The 22,971-nt window shown below is 46.1% G+C and overlaps 1 protein-coding gene across 1 annotated transcript; it reads right to left on the bottom strand.

Annotated features, from left to right (window-relative positions):
• Positions 1-2,273: 2,273 nt before the first annotated feature.
• Positions 2,274-7,408, bottom strand: LOC123137737 (uncharacterized). Its single transcript, XM_044557585.1, has 3 exons — positions 7,178-7,408; positions 6,801-7,091; positions 2,274-3,106 (listed from the first exon to the last, which is right to left on the bottom strand). The coding sequence occupies exons 1-3, from the start codon at positions 7,352-7,354 to the stop codon at positions 2,519-2,521; spliced, it is 1,056 nt and encodes a 351-aa protein (XP_044413520.1). The 5' UTR covers positions 7,355-7,408; the 3' UTR covers positions 2,274-2,518.
• Positions 7,409-22,971: the final 15,563 nt, after the last annotated feature.

Genomic DNA, 22,971 nt, shown 5'->3' on the forward strand with positions numbered 1-22,971 from the left:
TTTTTCTTTTCTCATCCAACCCCCCCCCCCCCCCCCCCCCCCGACTCTTTGGACGCCTATGCGTAAGCCTCGATCTCGGTGGGCTGGGTCGAGTCGACCCGTGACGCGGATCAAGCCGTGCGTGCGTGCCGGCCGGCCGAGCGTCCAGACACGCGCGGCACGGCACAGAGTGCCAGGTCCCCTCTTTGCTATGTCAGCCATTGGACCCAACCACTACACCACACCACGTCCTCATCCAGCTCATCCGCCGGGGTCGGGCCACGCGGTTTCGTTCGTGCGACTACATTCCAAACTTATCCGCTGCATAGCATAGATGGCTCCGTTTCTTGAGTCATCGTGGTCATGCATGCATGCAATGCCAATCTTAGGTGGCGCTGTGCAGCTAGACCACTGCGATAATGTCAGATCAGATCGCCGTTCAAGCATCCACGTTCAGATCAGATCAGATCACCGTTCAGGCACCCACGCGTTCGCTTGCTTAACGGCAGTTCTCTCTGCTTTTAACTAATCATCATAGTAAAAGATCGCCGCCTGGCCTACCCATGGTCCTCCGGTGACCATATTATTTTTACGACGGCACAGTCCCTATACGAGGCTGAGCTATCATGAGACTGGTGATAATAACAGATAAGTGGTTACATGCCCTAGGTTGGAACGAGCTGAATAGACAGGCAGAGACAGAGATACATGATCGGAACTTGCAGGGTAAAAAACACAAGTCGATCGACACACACATACGCTCGCCATCGTCGTAAAGCCTGCCAAGTCACCTCAGCACCCCACCCACATTTTGTCTTGGAGAATGTCCAAGCATCCGCGTCACCCTGTCACACCGCCGCCTGGTTTGTAACGAGCGGAATGGCTAGAATAATGCTCCGGTGAGCTCGATCTCTGGGGACGTTACCAATCCCTGTTGAGGAGAAGGATCTATCGGTGTTGCAGGAAAGAAGGGAGTACTTGTCACGCTGTTGTGTTTTATGTTTTGTTAATTGAATAGAAACATTAGATTAGAAAACAGCGGCATTGCTTTGAACGCATGGACAGACGAATCAGTGATATCGCCTGTGCCCAAAGTCGTCGTCTACCTCGGAGCTGAGACCGATGCCAGCAATCCGCGTTCTCCGGGACTCTGGAGCTACCGATGCACATACGTGTGTATGAGTAGCTTTGCGAACCCAGACACCTGACCCTCCATCGGCCGACGCCTTTGCCGCGGTGCAATTGCCAGACGAGGTCTCTTACGGCGCGATGGGAACCAATAAACCGGCAAAATTAGTCTCTCTCTCACCCTGACCCACGGCTGACCGCTTCTAGAGGTGATCACGAAAGAAGCACGGCCATACCCAAAAAAGGGCATTCTTGGACTGGCATCGGTGGCCGCATGCGGTTGATCCGTTCGTGCGAGGTTTGTCCCGCAGCGACGGACAACGCGGATCAGCGAGAATTCCCGGTGATTGTTTAGCCGGAACTGAATCCCCAGACATGGACATCGCCGTATTACTATTAAGTTAACGACACGGGAGATCACGAGCGAGCACGCCAACCTCATCAATCCAGCTGAAAATGGCGTGTCTGCGGGTCTTGGGGAGACTCTCTGTTTTGACTGCTTCAGGTGTTGCCTCCAGAGTGAGACAAGAAACAACAGTTCGAGTGTAGCTGGAATCACCATATACTCATTTTAGTATGCTACATTTGCACTAACCAGTTAACCACTACCGGCCTGGCGCCATTATCTTATGCGCAATGGTGCTTACTTTCATGGATCATGTGGAACTGAGAGGTCATGGTTGCGTGGAATTCGGTCAGGTACAGGTACGACACGACGTGTTCAATAACTGAATATGCAGCATGGCCCCATTATTACAGACTCGGCTAAGTCTGTTTGACATCTAAACTGGAGCTAGCAGATGCCGCGTACGGATCAGCTTGATGAAGACTTGGTCTCACTAAATCGAGGAAGTAACTGACAAAATTTACGCCTAAAAGCTCATAACAGACGAGGATGTACGTCAGAAAAACAGTCGTTTCCTTAGCCTGCAGCTGCAAGTAGCCCGTGACCCGAACTTGTCAGCAATTTGCAGTGACCGACTTGAGCTTTTTATCGAACTGGCATAATATAACAAACAAGAAGGGAAAAAAGTGGGGAATGTTGAAGTGTGTATTCGGATTGCCTAGTCCTTTTCATCAGTTCGGACTTTTGATTGTGCTGCCGCTGGCTAGTGCACGAAGCTTAATAGGGTTAATAGGGAAAAGAAGACATTTGCCCCAAATGGTACACAAGGAAATCTGGGCATAAAGAAACTACATCTCATGTATATTTCGTTAATCATTTCAGCTGTAACTGATTTGTGTTGGTTGTTCAGAAAAGACTTGTCATATACTCCCCGAGGGAATGAAACTACCTCCAAAAAGACAAAAAACAATCTAAAACCCTCGAAATATTCACATGCAGTTATGCAGTTATTCGTTGCACAAGCTGTACAGAGACTAGAAGGCTACAAGCTGCACATGCTGAATATCAGGAGATGTCCATTGCTTCCAGAATCTCAAAATGCATCAGGAGACTGCGTGGTCTACCATCAAAATACTTCTTTTCAGATAGCGTCAGTCTTCCTTCACATTTGTTGGCCTCGTCCTGAAGCAACCGCAGCATCGTGTTCTTCTCGGCCAGGATCCATGGGCGGTTCGGATCAGACCACTGCCTCGGAGTCCCATGAAGGACGAAACGGGGAGTATCACTAGTCTGGGAAACATAGTTGGCTATCCCCTTGATCACCGCATGATCAGTAGTGTATGCTCCAGCACAATTGAGGCCCACATCCAAATAATGGAATTCGGAAATACTTGATAAAATATCACTAGCTGTAGCAGGAACAAATAGATCACCGGTCAAGAGGGCTGGGTTTTGCCGTGAAATATCAACTGAACCTTTTGCTGATTTTGAGGCCCAATTAGAAAGTTCTGCCACAAGCTGGTTGACGACAACTCCACCCTTACTGAACCCCAGGATGATAGTTTTAGGAGCAGACGACGGTAGCAATGACGCAGTAGGTTCTTGATTGCCTGCAGAATCATTCAATGACCCCCTCGTGACCTTATTTTGTATCTGCTAACAAAAATCGTGGATGAGAGGAATTAACAAGGAAAAGTGGAAAGGCACAAAGTTCTGAGTGAACTCTAGAACGTCTACAAGAAATGAGAATACGACTACAGTATGCTAATTCAGGGGGAAGACATAAACCACGTAAAATGTACAGGTGCAATAAGATAAATACACAAAAGGGAAACAAAATGGCAAGATCTCATAAGAAAGCTAAACATCTCAGTATGCACATATTGAAAACCAAAACAATACATTGACGCAAAACAAGAACGACGTATAACATATGCATTGTCATTAACTAGTAATGCAGTGGGTTTTTTCCAATACTGATGGAAAGGATATACTCCCTCCGTTCCAAAATAGATGACTCAACTTTGTACTAACTTTAGTATAAAGTTGGGTCATCTATTTTGGAACGGAGGGAGTATTTTCTAAGCAACAGTCTGTTAAGGGCGCGTGTTTTGGTTTCAGTTATCTTGGAAGGATCCCTGGCAGTATAGTTCTTGCTCCACTACCCACAGTTATATAAGATAGTAATACAAGACTGACGGAAATTCGTTCTGGCTCTCAGGTCCAGATGCACCCGGAATCTGAACCACACTTTCCCCTAGTGATGTGCACCACCGTATGTATTCTACAAGACTGCCAATGTAACCAGACTGGATACCGGAAATTTGTGATATTAATATTACCTCTGAAACAGGTTCCTATCTTGGATTATTTGGACCATGGGATGCATTAAAGTGATTCTCTCCAAAACTGCCACACGATGAACAGGTTCCTATATGAGGTCAGCGACCAGGTTGTCTTCAGCATAAACATCGGTATCTTTGCTATCCTATCCACCGTCTCTCCAAGAACCCTGGTTAAATCATCTGCAGACTAATCCATCCATTAATTTAACATTGCATCAATCTCAACCAACTAAGCTATACATCCCATGATGAACATGGTATAATGACATGTTGCAAGGCCACGAGGAGACTGTCACTGGGCTCTGGGCTTGAAACACTCAAAGATGATGAAAGGGCCACGTCCAGACCTGTCTGCTCCATGGCAGCCTTTTGGGTCAGTGAGAGGCTGTTGTACTCATGCACACCACTGACAAAATGAACTGAAATGTACACGATTCCCACGTGAAATCCAAGAGCAATGCTCTAATACTCATAGCCATCCTCTGGTAATTATATCAAACATGGCAATTTGCCATTGTTCGTTCTCTGGTTCTGGGTATAAGATTATCAGAAATGTTGTTCCTGCTAATATCTAACTCTGCAAAGCAACCCTGAGAGAACATAAGTGCACTGCAGCAGCTTGTCACAAATATGCAAAGTGTAATGTCGGCACAGAAAGTAGTGAAAAGGTGGATCTGATAAATAAGAGGGCATTAATCACCATAACTAGATTCATCATCCTTAGACACACTTATTTGACCCAGAGTCACCTTCGCTGTTTGACCTGGCTGCTTTGTCAATTATAATCACTAGAGCTGTTTAAAATAATCTTATCACTGCCTTGGCTTCACATTGCACCTGAGGGAGTAGCCTTTCTGCAATATGCAGATGGTACCATCCTACAGTTCCAGGATGACTTAGAGCTGGCAAGAAACCTTAAATTTTGACTGTCTGTTTGAGCAGATGTCAGGTTTGAAAACAATTTTTCAAAAAAAGTGAAATTTATCTAACTTGGCAATGCTGCAAACAGAAACACTGAATTTGAGGGAATCTTAACCTGTAAAACTGGTAGACTGGCTATCCCTGTAGATGAGAAGAGCATTAGAAACTGCGATTGGCACAAAACTGTACAGAAATTTGATCAGCGACTTGGGTGCTGGCAAGGCAGGACTTTATCTATTGGTGGCAGACTATCCTCATAAGTTCCTCCTTGTCCAGTATTCCATTTTACATGCGTTCTTTCTACAGAATCCAAGTTGAAGGAAAAGGCAGGTTCACTAAGAGCCACATTTTTGTGGAGCGGGGAAAAACAAAAATAAATATCATTTCATTAATTGGCCCCAAGTTTATCTACCTAAAGATCATGGTGGCCTCTGGATTTTAGATCTAGAAATCATGAGCATTGCTCTTCTGTCAAAATGGTTGCAGGAAGCTATTTAATAGCAGAGGTCCTTGGCAAGATTTTCTGACAAACAAATACTTGAGCTAAGGCAGGTTGTCACCAAAAATGGGAGCTCTCACTTTCGGTAAGGATTGGTGGAAATTGAAAACCTATTTCTTAGCTGCTGTAAAATTGAGATAGTAAATAGGAAGAAAACAACCTTTTGGGAGGATAACTGGCTTGGAGGAACCAGACTTGCTGAAAAATTACCCAGGCCCTTTTCTACCTCTTCAGAACATTACATTACATCAGGTTTTGCTCTAGGTTTTAACGCCTAACTTTCAGAAGAGCTACAGTTGGAGAGAGACTAGCACAATGGCGAGTTATGCGTGATTTATGCGCTAATTCCCCCTTGACTGATGGGGAAGACAAATTTGTTTGGCTTCTCTCCAGCTCTGTGAGTTTAGCGTGAAGACTTTCTATGCTGTTATGCGAAGTGCTGGTGTAAAGTTAAGATCCCCTACATGTCAAAACTTTCATTTGGCTGGTGCTTAGGAAAAGCATTCCAAAGAGGGGGGCGTTTTGGTGAGAAGGGGTGGTGATTTTGAAGCTTCATGTTTGTTCTTTGGTAGCAATGAAACCATCAGTCATCTCTTTTTCTCTTGTCCCCTGGCCAGATATATCTGGGATGTGGTTAGCTGTGCACTGGGAATTCGTTGTCAGTTTACCTGAATACCTGGCTTAAGACTTTTACTGGAAGCAAACGTGGGATAACTGCCGTTGGGGTTGCAGGGGTCATGTGGGGTATTTGGAAATTGCATAATCCGGCCTGGTTTCATAACAAATGGCCTAGCGATCCTGGTGTGGTTATCTTTCAAATTTGTTTCTGGATCAAACACAGGAGCTTGTCGCAGGGGAAGGAGGAGAAAGCTGGTACTGCACAGGTGCACAAGACTGTTGGAACAATTAGCTGTTGAGACCTTCCAAGATTAGCGAAGCTGGACGCCATGGATTTCGGCTGACGACATGACAGTGACATGGGATGGATTTTGGGAGCACGGCATCTGTCTTTTCTGCTCCTTTTTATTTTAGCTAGATCGCCTCCATTGCTGGGAGCTGAGCTCTACATATATGTATTGCCGCTATTATTCCCTACTCTAGCTTCGACTAGCTTTTGTTGCCCCTGTTTTTGGGCTGGCTACTTTGGTAGTTGATGTGTGAGGCAGTTAAAACAACATTGTAATTCGTAAAGCTATGATTTCTATAAATGGAAATTGGGGGGAAATCCTTTCTTAAAAAAATAAATATAAACACTTAGTTTTAGATAGTCAGTTTGTGTACAGTTTTTGTGAACTAAAATGGCATCTCATCAACCCAAATAGAGGATCCACGAATTCCCTTTCTTCAGAAATGGGTGAAGTATTCAGCTAAACTAGTTCCCGGATTTTATTTTAAAAATAACTAATTCCTGAATCCAACGACTACCTATGTATCTGCCCTGAAATAAAATACACCTAACATATCCAGTAACAAGAATGTGACAACAGCATAAGAATTAATACCTGAATTACTGTAACATCGTATTTGACCTAGGCAAATCTTTGACTGCTGCTGAATTTTCCCGAAATTTACCACAACTTACCTCCCGAATACAATGTGCCAAGATGCTGGCAACGCCAGCCGCCGCCGGTAGGCCAGTGGGGTCATACCGCTCAGGGTCGCCAACGGTGTCCACGGACGGCACAAGCCCTCGGTAAACCGCAAACGGCCCGGCAAAGCAAGCGGCATCGACCACCCACGCGTTGGCTTCCCCGGCGAGCTTCCCAGCGAGGAGCTTGGCGAGGTAGGCGGCGTCCGACAGCCGCTCGATCGCCGGCTCGCCGGTGCTGGGGACGCGGTCGCCCGTGAAGAGGATCGCGTTTGCGCGTGGAACCTGGGCGGCATCAGGGCGTGAGGCTTTGGATGCTGTTATTGCCTTGGAGAGGGGAAAAGGGCAGGCGGGTCACCGTTCATCCTTACGGCGAGGGCTTTGGAGGGCGCGAGGATGAGCGAGGCAGCGACGCGGAAGAGGGGGCCGCCTTGGGAGAGCGGGACGTGGAGGACGCCGGTCCACCGTTCCATAGCGGCCGCAAGGTCGCCGGATTTGCGGGAGAGGGGCCTCCGAGGCGAGCAGCTGGGACCTGGGGGACGATGCATAGGTAGAGCTATGATGAAAGAAGTGTCGATATCTTCAGTCAGAGCATGTACAATGGCCTGTTTGGATACTCCAACTCAGTTAGAGGTTAGAGTTAGATTCTAACCCTGAACTAACTCTAGTCAAAGAGATGTTTGGGTGACATGGTTATATGGAGCGCGGTACGGGAGGCACTGTGCGAGAGGGAGGGAGGGAGAGGATGAGAAGCTTCGAGGAAGTGGCGAGGAAGCGAGAGAAAAATATGTTTTTTTAGTGGTTCTGAGAAGAACTAACCCAAATAAGCACCTCTTGGGTGGGTTAGATTTTTTGGATGAGTTAGATGCATCTACCCAAACTAACCCTTCTGTTTGGATATTTTTGGGTTAGTTGAATCCAAACTAATCCAAACTAACTCTAACCCATGGATCCAAACAGGGCCAATGTACTCTTTGCTTCAGTTAGAGCAAGTACAATGTACAATGGGCAATTTGACTATTTGTCACTCTTTACTTTGTATTTGATCCGATGACACTCTATATATGGGTGTTTGATATTTTGTCCTTTATCAGATGGGTCCCACAAAAAAGGACGAACTTACCCTTACCTCTCGATTCACCAGGAGCAGAGGAGCTATCGGTCGTTCTCATCTCCTCTCTCACACGCAATGTTAAAGGGAGTGTTTTAGACATCTCATGGCTAACTTCACTGACAGTTTCAGGAAGATGTGTTTAGCTGAATGCGGCCAACTATTAGGGCATATAAGCCACAAGTTTTTAACTACCATATAAATAAAATCCTAGCAGAGGCGCATGATGTGCATGAATATCTTTCAAGATACCATAACTTAAAATGGGCGAGATGCATGTTTGACCCCTCCATTAAATGTGATTACATCAACAATAACCTTGTTGAGCCTTCTAATAGTTCAATTGAAGATTACAAAGAGTTGCCACATGATAAGCCAGCTGACACTCTTAGAGAGCTAGTCATGAAACTTCGTAAGAAAAGAAGAAAGATTGGAATGAAACTGAAAGAAAAAATTATTTTAGCCATCATCCAACAGATTCATAATAGGACAAGGGGACTTAAACATTTAAAAGTTGAAAAATCTGGAGTTGCAAGTTGTGAGGTGGGGAATATAAGTAAATACAACTCGCGACATGTTGTGAAGAGTGACCAAAGTGAGTGCACATGCTTGGAGTGGCAACCCACATGGAAGCCTTGTGAGCATGCACTTGCTTTCTTGCTGGATAGAAAGAACCCCAGATAGGAGGACATGTACATGACTATTTCTCTCTAGAGAAGTTCCGGGCAACATATGCTGGAGTGGTTGAGCCATTTACAGATAGGTCTCAATGGCCACATGTAGAATTTCCATTTGACATGGAGGCTCCATTAGACAAGAAAATAGGTGTTGGAAGGCCTAAAAAGAACAGGTACAAGAGCTTCCTCGAAGGTGGAGATGGTGGTCCTAAAAAGAAGAAAGAGCCAAAATAGCTAGGCAGCAAGAATAGATGCAAACGATGCCACATTTTAGGCCACTGACAGTCCACCTATCCATTGAATTGACCAGGGCCAAGGTACTTGTAATGATAAATGTTCATTTCATCACTTGCTTTACTATGTGATGACTTGTTTATTGAAAGAGCATGGCGCCCCATGTGTGGTTTTGATAATTGATGACATTCTCTATGGACTAATGGTTGCCTTGAATTATATTCGTAGGATTTTTTTCATAGGCATTTTTGAAGTCCTTTGATTGGTTTCAAGGAGATTATGTGATGACCAAGGTGCTATTGAAGGAATTATCCAAAGATTGGTCATAGAGAAGACAAGATACACGGTTGATCACGACTAAGTCAAAGAATGAATCAAGTTGATCAACACACAAAGCGCACTGATATGTCTAAGTGTATATACTTTTCCAAACAACTTTGCTCTTATTTTGGACTCTAATTTGCATGATTTAAATGAAACTAATCCGGAATGACACTGTTTTCAGCAGAACTAGCATGGTGTTGTCTTTGTGCAGAAATTCTTGGAATTGGATGAAACTTTTTGGAGATTTTTTATGGAATATATAAAAAATACTGCAGCCAAGACCCACCGGAGGGGGGGTGACCTACTGCCCACAAGGCTCCGCTCACCCTATCTCAGCACTATAAATTCACATTTCCCTAGGAAAAACGAGAGAAGAAGTTTCATCATGTTTCACGATAAGGAGCCGCCATCGCCGCCTCCTGTTCTTCATCGAGAGGCCAGATCTGGAGTCCGTTAGGGGCTCCGGAGAGGGGGATTCATTGTCATCGTCATCACCAACCCTTCTTCATCACCAATTTCATCATGCTCATCATAGGAGTGAGTAATTCCTTCGTAGGCTTGTTGGACGGTGATGGGTTCGATGAGATTTATCATGTAATCGAGTTAGTTTTGTTAGGGCTTGATCCCTGGTATCCACTATATTCTGAGATTGATGTTGCTATGACTTTTATGCTTAATGCTTGTCACTAGGGCCCGAGTGTCATGATTTCAGATATGAACCCTTTATGTTTTCATGAATATATTTGTGTTCTTGATCCTATCTTGCAAGTTATACACATCTATTACATGTTATGATCCGCATACCCCAAGGTGACAATAATTGAGATTCTTTCCGGTGATTACCGTAGTTTGAGGAGTTCATGTATTCACTATGTGTTAATGCTTTGTTTCGGTTCTCTATTAAAAGGAGGCCTTAATATCCCTTAGTTTCCTTATGGATCCCGCTACCACAGGAGGGTAGGACAAAAGATGTCATGCAAGTTCTTATCATAAGCACATATGACTATATACGGAATACATGCCCACATTACATTAATAAATTTGAGCTAGTTTTGCGTCGCCCTAGGTTATAACTGTTATATGATGAATGTCATCCAACATAATTATCCATCATCGATCCAATGCCTACGACTTTCGCATACTGATCTTGCTAAGTTACTATTGTTGTTGCTGTTGCTGTCATGATCACTACAAAACTGCTACTGTTGGGGATATAACTACTGAGTATAAACCGCCCAGGAGGGGCCGGGTTATGCTCATCCGTATTGAGGCCCATGAAGACAAGGAGTATGGCGCTTTACCATTGAAGCTTAGAGGCCTAGGGCCCAGGGGTGGATTAGGGCCCATAGACATAAACCACCATGAGATATGTAACTTGTGTTGTAAGTTAGGGAAAGGTAGAAACCGAGCTGGACACGCGTATGAGCCGGCCTCGGTATTCTGTAAACCGTCGGGTGTCAACCTGTGTATATAAAGGGACGACCCGGCGGCGGTTCAGGGACAAGAAACAATAACTCGAGAGATAGGTAAAGCGGATTCGCTCCCTGCTCATCGAGACCCCATCAATTCCATCATAACTGGATCGTAGGCTTTTACCTTCACTGCAAGGGGCCGAACCAGTATAAACTCCCCATGTCCTTTGTCCGGTTTAACCCCTTTAAGCTAATCTCGTTGCGATGGCTCCACGACTAAGTCCTCTCACTAGGACATCTGACGTGTTAATTCCACGACAGTTGGCGCCCACCGTGGGGCTATCGCACGATGGTTTCGAGTTCTTGAAGGGCAACTTTGAAGGACTCAAGGGATACGCGGTTGGCCAGATGACCAAGAGTCGTCGCGGCAAACTCTACATCGACGACGCGGGCTGGGGCCCCGAGGCCGGCTCAATCGAGTACGGGTACCGGGTCCCCTTTGCAGGAATTCACGTCTTCATCGGCAAGATCGGCGAACCGGGCCCTGAGCCGGACATCTGCACCGACCTCGTCGAGATGGCTCAGCGTGCGAGCCCTGCCCAGGTTCAGCCTGCCATGAAGCGTGCATTCGTGGGATTCATCCATGGTGCAGAATCTGAACCGATGTCCGATGGTGAGACGGTCGTTTACTCAGATGGCGAATCATCCACCGGCGAGATCGAGTCACTGTACCAGCTACAAGATGGTCAGTTCGGGGGCTGTTCCGATGGCGACAGTATTCCGGACCCCCTTGAACCGCCAAACCGGGTTGTGATCTTCATGGTCGGTACACAACCCACATTGCAATCTTCAACTACAGTAGCGATGACTTCCCGATCGGTGGCAGGGGCAGGAGGCCCCGCGCGCCGGCCGGCCCAAGTTCTGTCCGGTTTATTGGACGCCTGGATGGCATTGTTGACCACAGCAGTTACCCCGCAGACTCAAGATCAACATAATGCGGAGGTCACAAAGCTGCGGGGTCAGATAACTCATGCCAAGGAGGACTTGGCAGATGAGGAAACCAGGATGGCTGATGAACGGGCCGCTTTAGATGCCCAGTCACAGCGGATTCAGGCGGAGAATTACCGGCTCATGCTGGATCAGAACGCTTCGAATGAGGTGTTGAGGAGGAGGCACCGGTCTCGTCTGCCGCCGGTTTATGAAGCGATGAATCCCTTCAACACGCCAGGAGCAGGACCCAGTAATCCGGCAGTGGTAAACTGGACAGAAGCACCTGGGACAGGAGCACCGAATCAACCACGGGTGATGGACCCGCCTCGACGAACAGATAACCCGCCGCAATACATGCCGACCCCGCCAGGTCACTTCTCCACCCCTTTGGATAATATGATTGCTGCGGCGTCTCGATTGGCAGCTATTCCAATGGAGGGTGAGTCTCCAGCGGCGGTTGAGACGCGGCGGGCCAGGGATCTTCTTCAAACCGCTATGGAATAGCAGCATGCCTATTCATATAGTCGCGACAGAATCCATTCAACACCTCGACCGAGCAAGAGTTACAGCAGGCACATTGATGAACCGGCTGTGTCAAGCAGTGCGCGGAACCGTGACACCCCTCGAGGGCCTAATCCGTTGCGCGGTGGTGTGAATGCTCAGGATGTGGTGGATAATGGTAGAGCGTGTCAGGAGGCAGATTTAGCAACGCAGTTAGCAGTGCAGTATGCGAATCATCAACCCACTCCGGTTCGACCGACAACGTCAATAGAACGAGGACTGGCTTTCAGCTCTTGGGGGGTGCCGTGTCTCACCCCGGCTCTACGTAATGTGTGGTTACCCAAGGATTTCAAGGGCCTGCGTAAGGTGCCTAATTACACTGCCAATTTACCCCCTGGATCATGGGTTGAGAGTTATGAGATGGCGATGGAGATGTTGGATGTGGACGAAGCGGCGTGTGCGAAGTACTTCACCATGATGTTGGACGGAATGGCTCGCACTTGGTTAAAAAGTCTGCCCGTTAATTCTGTCGGTTCATGGGACGAGTTGAAGGCCCGGTTTATAGCAAACTTCAAAGATACGTGCAAGCAACCCATGTCAATCGTGGATCTGGCCGCTTGTGTCCAAGGAGAAGGCGAATCAACAACTCATTGGGTGCGCCGGGTTTCGGAAATCCTGCATTCGTCGGACCACATCAATGCTAATTTGGCAATCATAACACTGGAGGGCAATTGCTGGTTTAAGCCGCTGAAGTTGAAGTTGGGACGGCTCAAGCGCCACTGCAATGACATGGGAACACTTATGGCAGCTTTGGTTAAGTATGCCGATTCTGATAGTACCAAGGATCCTGAGTCTAACGATGAGAAGCTGGAGAAGGGAAAGAAGAATGTTGGTGCAAAAGGACAACAGCATAACCAGGCGAGCCATGGGAATAACGGTAAGCGCAAAGCGGACAATAATTCCGATTTTGTGACTAACACTAATATACAGGGTAATAATCAGCGCCGTAAGGGTAAACCGCCCCCGCGGGGCGGAGGATCAGGTATGAATCTAGAGCGCCTGTTGAAGCAGCTTTCCCCAAAGCACGGGACGCAAGAGGAGCCAACTATGCACCTATGGAAGGATTGCTTTATTATGCGAGAGTTCAAAAACTCAGATCTCTTCCGGTATGATGATGGACCTTCTGGCGGTTCAAGGCCTGGGTTTCACGGGCCGGGTTATGGTGGAGGTAACTCCGGTTCAGGATTTCAAGGTAACCAAGGTGGACAGGGCAATCAAGGCAGTCAGGGAAATCCAAGGTGGTTATAATCAACAGGGGAATCAACAACAGCAGTGGTCGGGTTATCAGAGTAACCCGAAGCAGTTAAATGGTGGACAGTATCATGTCTTCACTACTAGTCTGTGCAAGCGCGATCAGAAGCTTCATAAGAGGGCAGTGAACTCCGTTGAACCGACAGTGCCCCGTTATTTGCGCTGGTCTGAACAGCCTATTGTGTGGAGTCGAGAAGATCATCTGCCCCGGGTTGATAATCCGGGTCATCTGGCGTTGGTGGTCGCACCGCAGGTTGGAGGTTATAAGTTCACCAATGTGCTCATGGATGGAGGGAGCAGTATCAACATCTTGTATTATGAGACCTTTCGGCCTATGGGGTTAACGGATAAGAATCTTAAGCTGTCGAACACCATTTTTCATGGTGTGGTGCCTGGTAAATTGGCCTACCCGGTCGGTAAGATAGCTCTGGAGGTGGTTTTTGGAGATGATCATGATTCAAGGTCAGAAACATTAACCTTTGAAGTGGTAAAAATCAGAAGTCCGTACCATGCCCTGTTTGGACGGTCGGTTTATACTAAGTTCATGGCAAGGCCGTGTTATGTTTATCTGCAGCTCAAGATGCCGGGTCATAAGGGGACTATCACGGATCATGGCAGTCGCAAGATTGCTTTGGAGCGCGAGGAAAGTGATGTGGCTTATGCTGAGTCGGTTTGTGCGACAGAGGAGTTAAAATTCTATAAAGACAATGTTGATCCGGCGGATATGACTTCTCTGAAGAAACCCACTATAGAGCATGATCCGGCTTTGAAGTTTAAATCGGATGATGAGACTAAGTTGGTTGATTTTGTTCCTGGCGATTCATCAAAGCAGTTTAGCATCAGCATTAACTTGGATCCGAAATAGGAAAGCACGCTCATCGAGTTCATCCGTGAGAACTGAGACATCTTTGCATGGAAACCTTCTGACATGCCAGGTGTATCGAGGGAACTCGCTGAGCACACTCTTAATATTGATCCCAACGTTAAACCGGTCAAGCAGTTTCTTCGCTGCTTTAATGAAGAGAGACGCAAGGCCATTGGTGAGGAGCTAGCCCGGCTCTTGGCAGCAGGGTTTATTGTGGAGGTCTTTCACCCTGAGTGGTTGGCTAACCCGGTGCTGGTACTCAAGAAGAATGGCACTTAGCGTATGTGTGTGGACTACACAGATTTGAACAAGGCTTGTCCAGCTGATCCCTTTGCCCTCCCACGTATTGATCAGATCATTGATGCTACGGCGGGTTGTGAGCGTTTGAGTCTTCTGGATGCTTATTCGGGTTATCATCAGATCAAAATGGCAGTTAAGGACCAGGAGAAGACGGCTTTTATAATTCCCTTTGGAGCCTTCTGCTATGTATCTATGCCTTTTGGGCTCAAGAGTGCCCAGGCGACTTATCAGTGGTGTGTGCAGAATTGCCTTCATAATCAGATTGGGCACAATGTCCATGCTTATGTGGACGATATCGTGGTGAAGTCCAGGAAAGCAGAAACACTAATAGCTGATTTGCAGGAAACTTTTGATAATCTGAGGGTTTATAAGATGATGCTTAATCTGGCTAAGTGTGTTTTCGGTGTACTAGCAGGCAAGCTCCTGGGTTTTCTGGTGTCTAACAGGGGCATTGAAGCTAATCCAGAAAAGATCAAGGCTATTACGTCCCTGGCTAAATCGGTGTGTATCAATGACGTTCAACGACTGGCGGGTCGTATTGCGGTGCTAAGCCGGTTTATCAGCCGGTTGGGGGAGAAGGCGATCCCTCTATATCAGATGATGAAGAAGACAAACAACTTTGTCTGGAGTGATGCTGCTAATGCGGCGTTTGAGGATCTGAAGAAGAAGTTAGCCAAACCACCCGTTCTTGCTGCCCCCATTGATAAGGAACCATTACTGTTATACGTGGCTGCTAACGCCCGGGCTGTCAGCGTGGCCATTGTGGTGGAGCACAAAGAGGAAGGTAAGGAGTATCCGGTTTAGCGGCCGGTTTATTATATCAGTGAGGTACTTATCGAGTCCAAACAGAGATATACGCATTGGCAGAAGCTGGTGTATGGAGTGTTTATGGCGAGCCGGAAGCTTAAGCAATACTTTCAGGGCCATCCCATTACTGTGGTCAGTCCTGCTCCATTGGGAGATATCATTCAGAACAGAGAGGCAACTGGCTGGGTTGCTAAGTGGGCTATTGAGCTTGGACCTCGCGGGTTAAAATATATGCCTCGTATGGCTATCAAGTCCCAAGCGCTCGTGGATTTCATCAACGACTGGACTGAGTTGCAGGCACTGGAGGATAAATCGGATAACACATACTGGACTATTCACTTTGATGGATCCAGACAATTGGAGGGCTCGGGGGCTGGAGTGATTCTTGCTTCCCCTCGAGGTGACAAATTTTGTTATGTTCTCCGCTTAATGTTTCCCTGTACTAACAATGCAGCTGAGTATGAGGCCTTGCTCCACGGTCTTCGGAAGGCTAAGGAGATGAACTTAATCCAGGTACGTTGCTTTGGCGACTCTGATTTAGTGGCTTAGCAGGTATCTAGTACGTGGGACTCCAAGGATCCACTTATGGCGGCCTATCGGCGTGAGGTGGATATCATTGCCGGTCACTTCAAGGTTTATCAGGTCGAGCACATTGATCGGCGTAAGAATGAAGCGGCGGACGCACTAAGCCGGCTTGGATCCCAGCATAAACCGGTGCCGCCTAATGTTTTTCTTGATGTTCTGCATACTCCGTCAGTCAAGATACCAACGGAGGAGGATCTGGCTATTCCTGACCCGGAAGCTCAATTGGTGGCGGTTCTTCATGCTATCCCTGATTGGAAAGTGCCGTACCTGGCGTACATGACCCAGGGCGAGTTACCGGAGGACGAAGTTTTGGCCAGGCAGATAATTCGGCGGTCCAAATCCATGATTATTGTCAATGGCGAGTTACATCATTGCAGTGTCTCAGGGGCGTTTCAGCGTTGTTTTTCTCCTAAAGAAGGCTATGAGATCTTGCATGACATCCACGAAGGAGATTGTGGTCATCATGTCGGTTCAAAATCCTTGGTGGCTAAGGCTTTCTGGCACAGTTTTTACTGGTTAACAGCTCATGCTGATGCGGAGGATCTAGTTAGAAAGTGTGATGGCTATTAGAAGTTTTCACGCTGAGCTCATGTTCCGGTCCAGGAATTGAGGATGATTCCAATCACCTGGCCATTTGCAACCTGTGGGCTGGATATGGTTGGGCCTTTTAAGAGGTCCAAGGATAAGAAGACCCACCTTCTGATGGCGGTTGATAAGTTAACAAAGTGGATAGAGGCAGAGCCAGTGAGCAAGTGTGATGCGGCCACAGCGGTTCAATTCATGAAAAAGGTGATCTTCCGCTTTGGTTTTCCACACAGCATTATAACAGATAATGGCACGAATCTCTCCAAGGGTGCTATGGAAGAGTTCTGTCAACATGAGCACATCCGGCTTGATGTGTCATCAGTGGCCCACCCCCAGTCTAATGGTCAAGCGGAGAGAGCTAATCAAGAAATCCTAAAGGGTATCAAGCCCCGTGTAGGACCTTGAAGTATGTCTAGAGGGGGGGGGTGATTAGACTACTTGACCAATTAGTCTTTGGCAGATTTTAACTATTCTAGCACAAGTCAAGCAATCTTCACACAATTCAAGCAAGCATGCAAAGAGTATATGGGCAGCAGAAAGTAAAGCATGCAACTTGCAAGAATGTAAAGGGAAGGGTTTGGAGAGTTCAAACGCAATTGGAGACACGGATGTTTTTGTCGTGGTTCTGATAAGTGGTGCTATCGTACATCCACATTGATGGAGACTTCAACCCACGAAGGGTAACGGTTGCGCGAGTCCACGGAGGGCTCCACCCAAGAAGGGTCCACGAAGAAGCAACCTTGTCTATCCCACCATGGCCGTCGCCCATGAAGGACTTGCCTCACTAGTGGTAGATCTTCACGAAGTAGGCGATCTCCTTGCCCTTACAAACTCCTTGGTTCAACTCCACAATCTTGTCGGAGGCTCCCAAGTGACACCTAGACAATCTAGGAGACACCACTCTCCAAGAAGTAACAAATGGTGCGTTGATGATGAACTCCTTGCTCTTGTGCTTCAAGTGATAGTCTCCCCAACACTCAACTCTCTCTCATAGGATTTGGATCTGGTGGAAAGAAGATTTGAGTGGAAAGCAACTTGGGGAAGGCTAGAGATCAAGATTCATATGGTAGGAATGGAATATCTTGGCCTCAACACATGAGTAGGTGGTTCTCTCTCAGAAATGGTAAGTTGGAAGTGTAGGTTTGTTCTGATGGCTCTCTTCACGAATGAAGAGGAGGTGGAGGGGTATATATAGCCTCCACACAAAATCTAACCATTACACACAATTTACCAATCTCGGTGGGACCGAATCAACAAACTCGGTCTGACCGATTCAGTAAACCTAGTGACCATTAGTGATTTTGGTGGGACCGATATGGTTAGGGTTAGGGCATAACGTAATCTCGGTGAGACCGATTACACAAACTCGGTGAGACCGATTTTGGTAATTAGCTAACCAGAGAGTTGGTTAGGTAAACTCGGTGGGACCGATTCGCTCTTTTCGGTGAGATCGAAATGTTACGAAAGGGAAACAGAGAATTTACATTGCAATCTCGGTGGGACCGATCGCTCACTTCGGTTAGACCGAAACATTATGAAGGGAAACAGAGAGATTACAATCCCATCTCGGTGAGACCGATTTGCCTAGGGTTTGTGGCAGTGGCTATGCCTTCTGAACTCGGTGGCGCCGGATAGAAAGAATCTGTGGGGCCGAGTTTGACTTTAGGTTTAGGTCATATGTGGATATGAGAAAGTAGTTGAGGGTTTTTGGAGCATATCACTAAGCACTTGAAGCAAGAAACTCATCAAGCAACACCTCATCCCTCCTTGATAGTATTGGCTTTTCCTATAGACTCAATGTGATCTTGGATCACTAAAATGTAAAATGCAGAGTCTTGAGCTTTTGAGCTTGAGCCAATCCTTTTATCCTTAATATTTTGAGGGATCCACTTTCATCATCCATGCCATGCCATTCATTGAGCTTTCCTGAAATATTTGTCTTGGAATAGTATTAGCTCAATGAGCTATATGTTGTTATGAATTACCAAAACCACCTAGGTATAGTTGCACTTTCAATATCCCCCTTTATGGTAATTGATGACAACACATAGATCAAAGTTTCGACAAATGATAATAAGATTGAAAAAACATCATCGCTTTGAGAAGTATGTGATAAGCAAGAGCTCCCCCTAAATTTGTGCATAGATTTAAGATTTGCTTTAGACTGCAAATGCACAAGGAATTAGGATCATGGTTACTCTTCCATGTCACATACATCTTGGTGGAGCGCTCAAAATAATAAAGATTGAATACATGCACTCATCACCAAGAAAAGTGAATGATCATATAAAGATAAATGGGATAATGTCATCCAACAAGCATATGTGTAGCGTATGATCAAACACATGATCATCAATGTCTCACATAGGCAATAACGTAGTATCTCAAGCAAGCAAAAACAAACAAAGTTCAACCAAGAAGACAAGAGAGAACAAAAGCAAACTCTCTCTCTCTCTCTCTCTCTCTCTCGAAGCCTATGATCTATACATTTTTCTCCCCCTTTGGCAACAAGTTACCAAAAAGTTCCTAGAAAATGCATAGTACTATTTTGTCTCTCAGGCTTGGTCCTCAATTGGTGGTGTAGAGATGGCTCCTTGGATGAAGACTTCAGTTGATGTGGATGGAGCTGAAGGAGTTGGTGCTAGAGCTGGTTGCACTGGAGCTGTAGCTGGTGCAGATGAAGTGGCTCTGGTGTCTGTTACTGGCTCTGCAGCTGATCTCTGAGCTCGAGGCACTCTGGCAAATGCATCAGTAGTCGTCCTGCCCTTCCTCTCCTGCATGTCATCCTGTAGCTGCTCCACAACTGACTGAATCTCAGTTACTTTGACATCTAAATCATAGAATTTTTGTTCCATGATTCTTTCCAGGCTCTCCTGGTTTTGAGTTAGGGTGGCCAACCCCTTCTCAATCCTCAGAGTTTATGCTATCAAGTAACCAAGCTGGTCCTGCTTGCTCTTTAAAAAGTACTCAGATGCCCCCTCTAGAGTTGGCATCTTGGCAGCCTTCTCCTTCTTTGCCTTCTCCTTCTTATCTTGAGCTTGCACTGAAGATGGTTCATTCTCATTCATCAAAACTTGATTGTCCTCAAAGTCTGGATAGAAACAAAGTGTTCTTTATCCAATAGATATTTGCCTGTGCCCATCTTTGAGTTGATTAGCTCCTGAATTTGTGGGGCATACCCACAACTCCTCTTTTGGTCTGCTGCTGTCCTCTTGGTAGTCTCAACCATGAGGCTCATGACCTTGAATTTCTGTGGCACATCAAATATGTGTAGCAAATTAATTGCATGCCCTCTGATCATGTTGTGGTCACCTGACTTGGGCAAAAGAGTGTGCCTTAGGATCCAGTTGATCGTTGGCAGCCCTGACAGAAGAAAATGGACAGACCCAAACTTGAAAGTCTCAAGTGCTTTGTCTGGGATCTCCTTGTACATATGTGCCATGGAATTGTGATCCTTCTTCTTCTTGGCATAGACATCCAAGTCATCTTCATTCTCCTTAGGGGCATTTATCAGATTGGCCCATTCCTTAATAGTTGATTGGTATCTCATACCTTCAGACATCCAGACTATTCTGTCATCAGGATAAAAGTGAGCTGTGGAGTAGAATTGCATAACTAGCTCATCATTCCAGTTTGTGAACTTCTGTCCAACAAACTCATCAACTCCACAAGCCTTAAAGCTGTCAAATACTCCTGGGTAGTGATCCTCATTTTCCTTCATGAATTTCCAGTCTACCCACCTCATGTCACAAACTATGGGCTTCTTATCCAACAGCACAGTCTCATAGAAGTCCTGCTGTTCCTTTGTGTGGAACCTGTAATCAACAGTAGTCCTTCTTCTGATTGCATATGGATCAGGCAATCTCCACTGCCTGAGCCCTGCATCTTTCCTCAGCTTCATATTCTCAGCCACTGGATGAGCATCGTTGTGGTCTGGAATCTTGGGTTCGAGCTTCCTCAGGACTTGTCCTTCATCCTCTTCCTCAGCAGCAACTTCAGGCACTGGGGCCTTGTTCTTCTCAGCAGCTGGTATACTCCTGGTATTCCTCTTAGGTGCAGTCTTGGCCTTGGAGGCAGCTTTGGGTGCTTCTTTGGGCTTTGATGATGTAGCCCCTGAACTTATAACATCAACCATCAGCTTTTGTGCCTTGGGTGCTGGTGTAGCAACCTCTTGTTCCTCCTCCTCTTCCATCATGGAAGGTTGTCCAACAACTCTGGCCATGGTCTTTCTGACCCTTTCCTTCCTCTTCTTTCCTTCTGCAGCTGGCTCTATGGGATTAGGTTTTTCAGGTAGTTGTGTTGGTCCTCTGACCTTCAGCATAGGTGTCCTCTTGGCATGGACCTTCCTATTAAATCCAGGCTTTATGGTCTTTGCTGAGCCATACTCCTTTTTGAGCACTACCTTCTTGGAAGTAGCCTCATCTTCAGCTGCCACATAGTCCTCATCCTCAGAGTCTGAGGTTCTCTTCCTTCTGGCTCTTGTGGCTGCTTTGGGAAAATTGCTTGGGGTGCTCTTGCTGCCATCATCTGAAGTGCTAGAGGGACTAGTGCCCTCACTCATGTGAATCTGCTCTTCTGACTTGTTCTGACTGTCACTTTGGTCTGACATGCTGAAAACACTGACTGCTGACTCTGTGAATAGTTATAGATGAGATAGAATGGATGAGCATCACAAAATACAGAGATTTTTGCAAAAGAATGATTCAAAAACTTAGTTTTAGTTTTCCACAGAAAGCATTTCGGATCAACTGATTTTCAAACTCGGTGATACTGAAGCAGCTTTTGGAACCTAAACTAGTGATCTTGGTCAGACCGAGTCACAGTTCGGTGGCACCGAGACTGCTAGGGTTTCACTGAGTTCTAAAATCGGTCACACCGATTAGCAATTCTCGGTCAGACCGAGAGTCACTTGTGCAATGGCGTTAGCCAAATCGGTGGGACTGAGTTTTTCAACTCGGTGGGTCTGAGATGGTTTCGGCGGAAACCTAACCCTACATTTTCAAATCGCATCTATTCTAAGGATTGTTTTGACTGGATAGAGGTGTTTCAATCGTGGCAAGAATCATAAAGAACACAATGTGCTAGAAACTGGACGGGGATAGCACTATGATCGAGTCCATACCCTAGTTTGGCGATGAACTCGCTACGGCGGGGATGAATTCCGTTGACGGCAGCGGAGACCAGCGACTGGAGGCGGCTGGCGACGAAGTCGACGATCCGAAGACCTAGGAGGCAGAGCGATCTATGCGCGGGCGAAGAGGTTTGGAGAAAGTTTTCCAAATTTTTGCCCGTGTGTATATATAGCCCGACCCTGTCGGTGTGACCGAGTGGAACAACTCGGTGGCACCGAGATGCATAACTGTTGACAGTTACAGGAACTCGGTGAGACCGAAAAGTGCAATTCAGTTGCATCGAGATTGAAAACCTAGATCAACTTAGTGATCTCGGTATGACCGAAATGGAATAATCGGTCAGACCGAAACACATAAAGAAGTTTTGGAAGTTTAAGTCCATGACGAATCAGGGACTCCGAGTGCTCCTCACACAGAGTGGTTCGAATCTGACTTGATCAAATTTTGTGATGTAGCATGAATAGAGTTTGAGACAAGAAAAGCATAAATAGCTAGAGAAGGTTCTTAGGCATTCTTGTTCATGCACTTGGCAAAAGAAAAAGAAGACAATCAATCAAAGCAACAAGTGGATGTTCTCGAATGAGTAAAATATGCAACCATCATGCTCACACAATAAAATGGCAAATGAAATATGTGGCAAAGCATGCACAATCAATTCTAGCATCTATCAAACAATTGGCGATGACTAGGTCATCTATATATGAGTATATTGAGTTAGGAGTCAAATGAGAACATTTGATCATAGGTCATACTCATCGTTTAAGCTCAAGTGGGGTTACCACTTTTACATAATGCATTGATATGTTCACACCACTAGAGTTACTTTGACTCAATTCTTAGAGTTAAGCTCCCCCTAGATGTGAGATCCCCCTTAGAGGGATGAACTAACCTTGGGTTTTGTTGATGATGACTTCATGTAGGTGTTGAAGAAGTGGATGCTCAATGTTGATGTAGATCATTTGGAGCAATCCTTTGGAGTGAGTTGCACTTTCAATACCTACACGGGTTAGTCCCACAAGGAACAAACAAGTATATCCATAGACATAGAGTGATGTTCACACAAGATGATGTCCATGAAAGCATTAGGTTACCTTGTCCCTTGCCTGACCAACATGAGGGTTTGTGACTCCTTGAACTAGTGCAAGATGTGGAATTTGATTGCACTTGTCCTTGCCATAATGATATGAGTGAAGAATGTTGGCGGAGTCACCCTCAAGAACTCTCTAGTTCTTCTTCTTCGGGATCCACATCATCTGAAGGAAATATGCCCTAGAGGCAATAATAAAGTTGTTATTTATTTCCTTATATCATGATAAATGTTTATTATTCAT

This window comes from Triticum aestivum, chromosome 6B (assembly GCF_018294505.1).
Source record: "Triticum aestivum cultivar Chinese Spring chromosome 6B, IWGSC CS RefSeq v2.1, whole genome shotgun sequence".
Taxonomy (NCBI): Eukaryota; Viridiplantae; Streptophyta; class Magnoliopsida; order Poales; family Poaceae; genus Triticum; species Triticum aestivum.

Coding starts and splice junctions, on each gene's coding strand:
- LOC123137737 (XM_044557585.1), bottom strand. CDS start 7,354: ATGCATCGTCCCCCAGGTCCCAGCTGCTCGCCTCGGAGGCCCCTCTCC. Junction 7,092..7,177: donor CGCCCTCCAAAGCCCTCGCC/GTAAGGATGAAC, acceptor GATGCCGCCCAG/GTTCCACGCGCAAACGCGAT. Junction 3,107..6,800: donor TGGCACATTGTATTCGGGAG/GTAAGTTGTGGT, acceptor TTTTGTTAGCAG/ATACAAAATAAGGTCACGAG.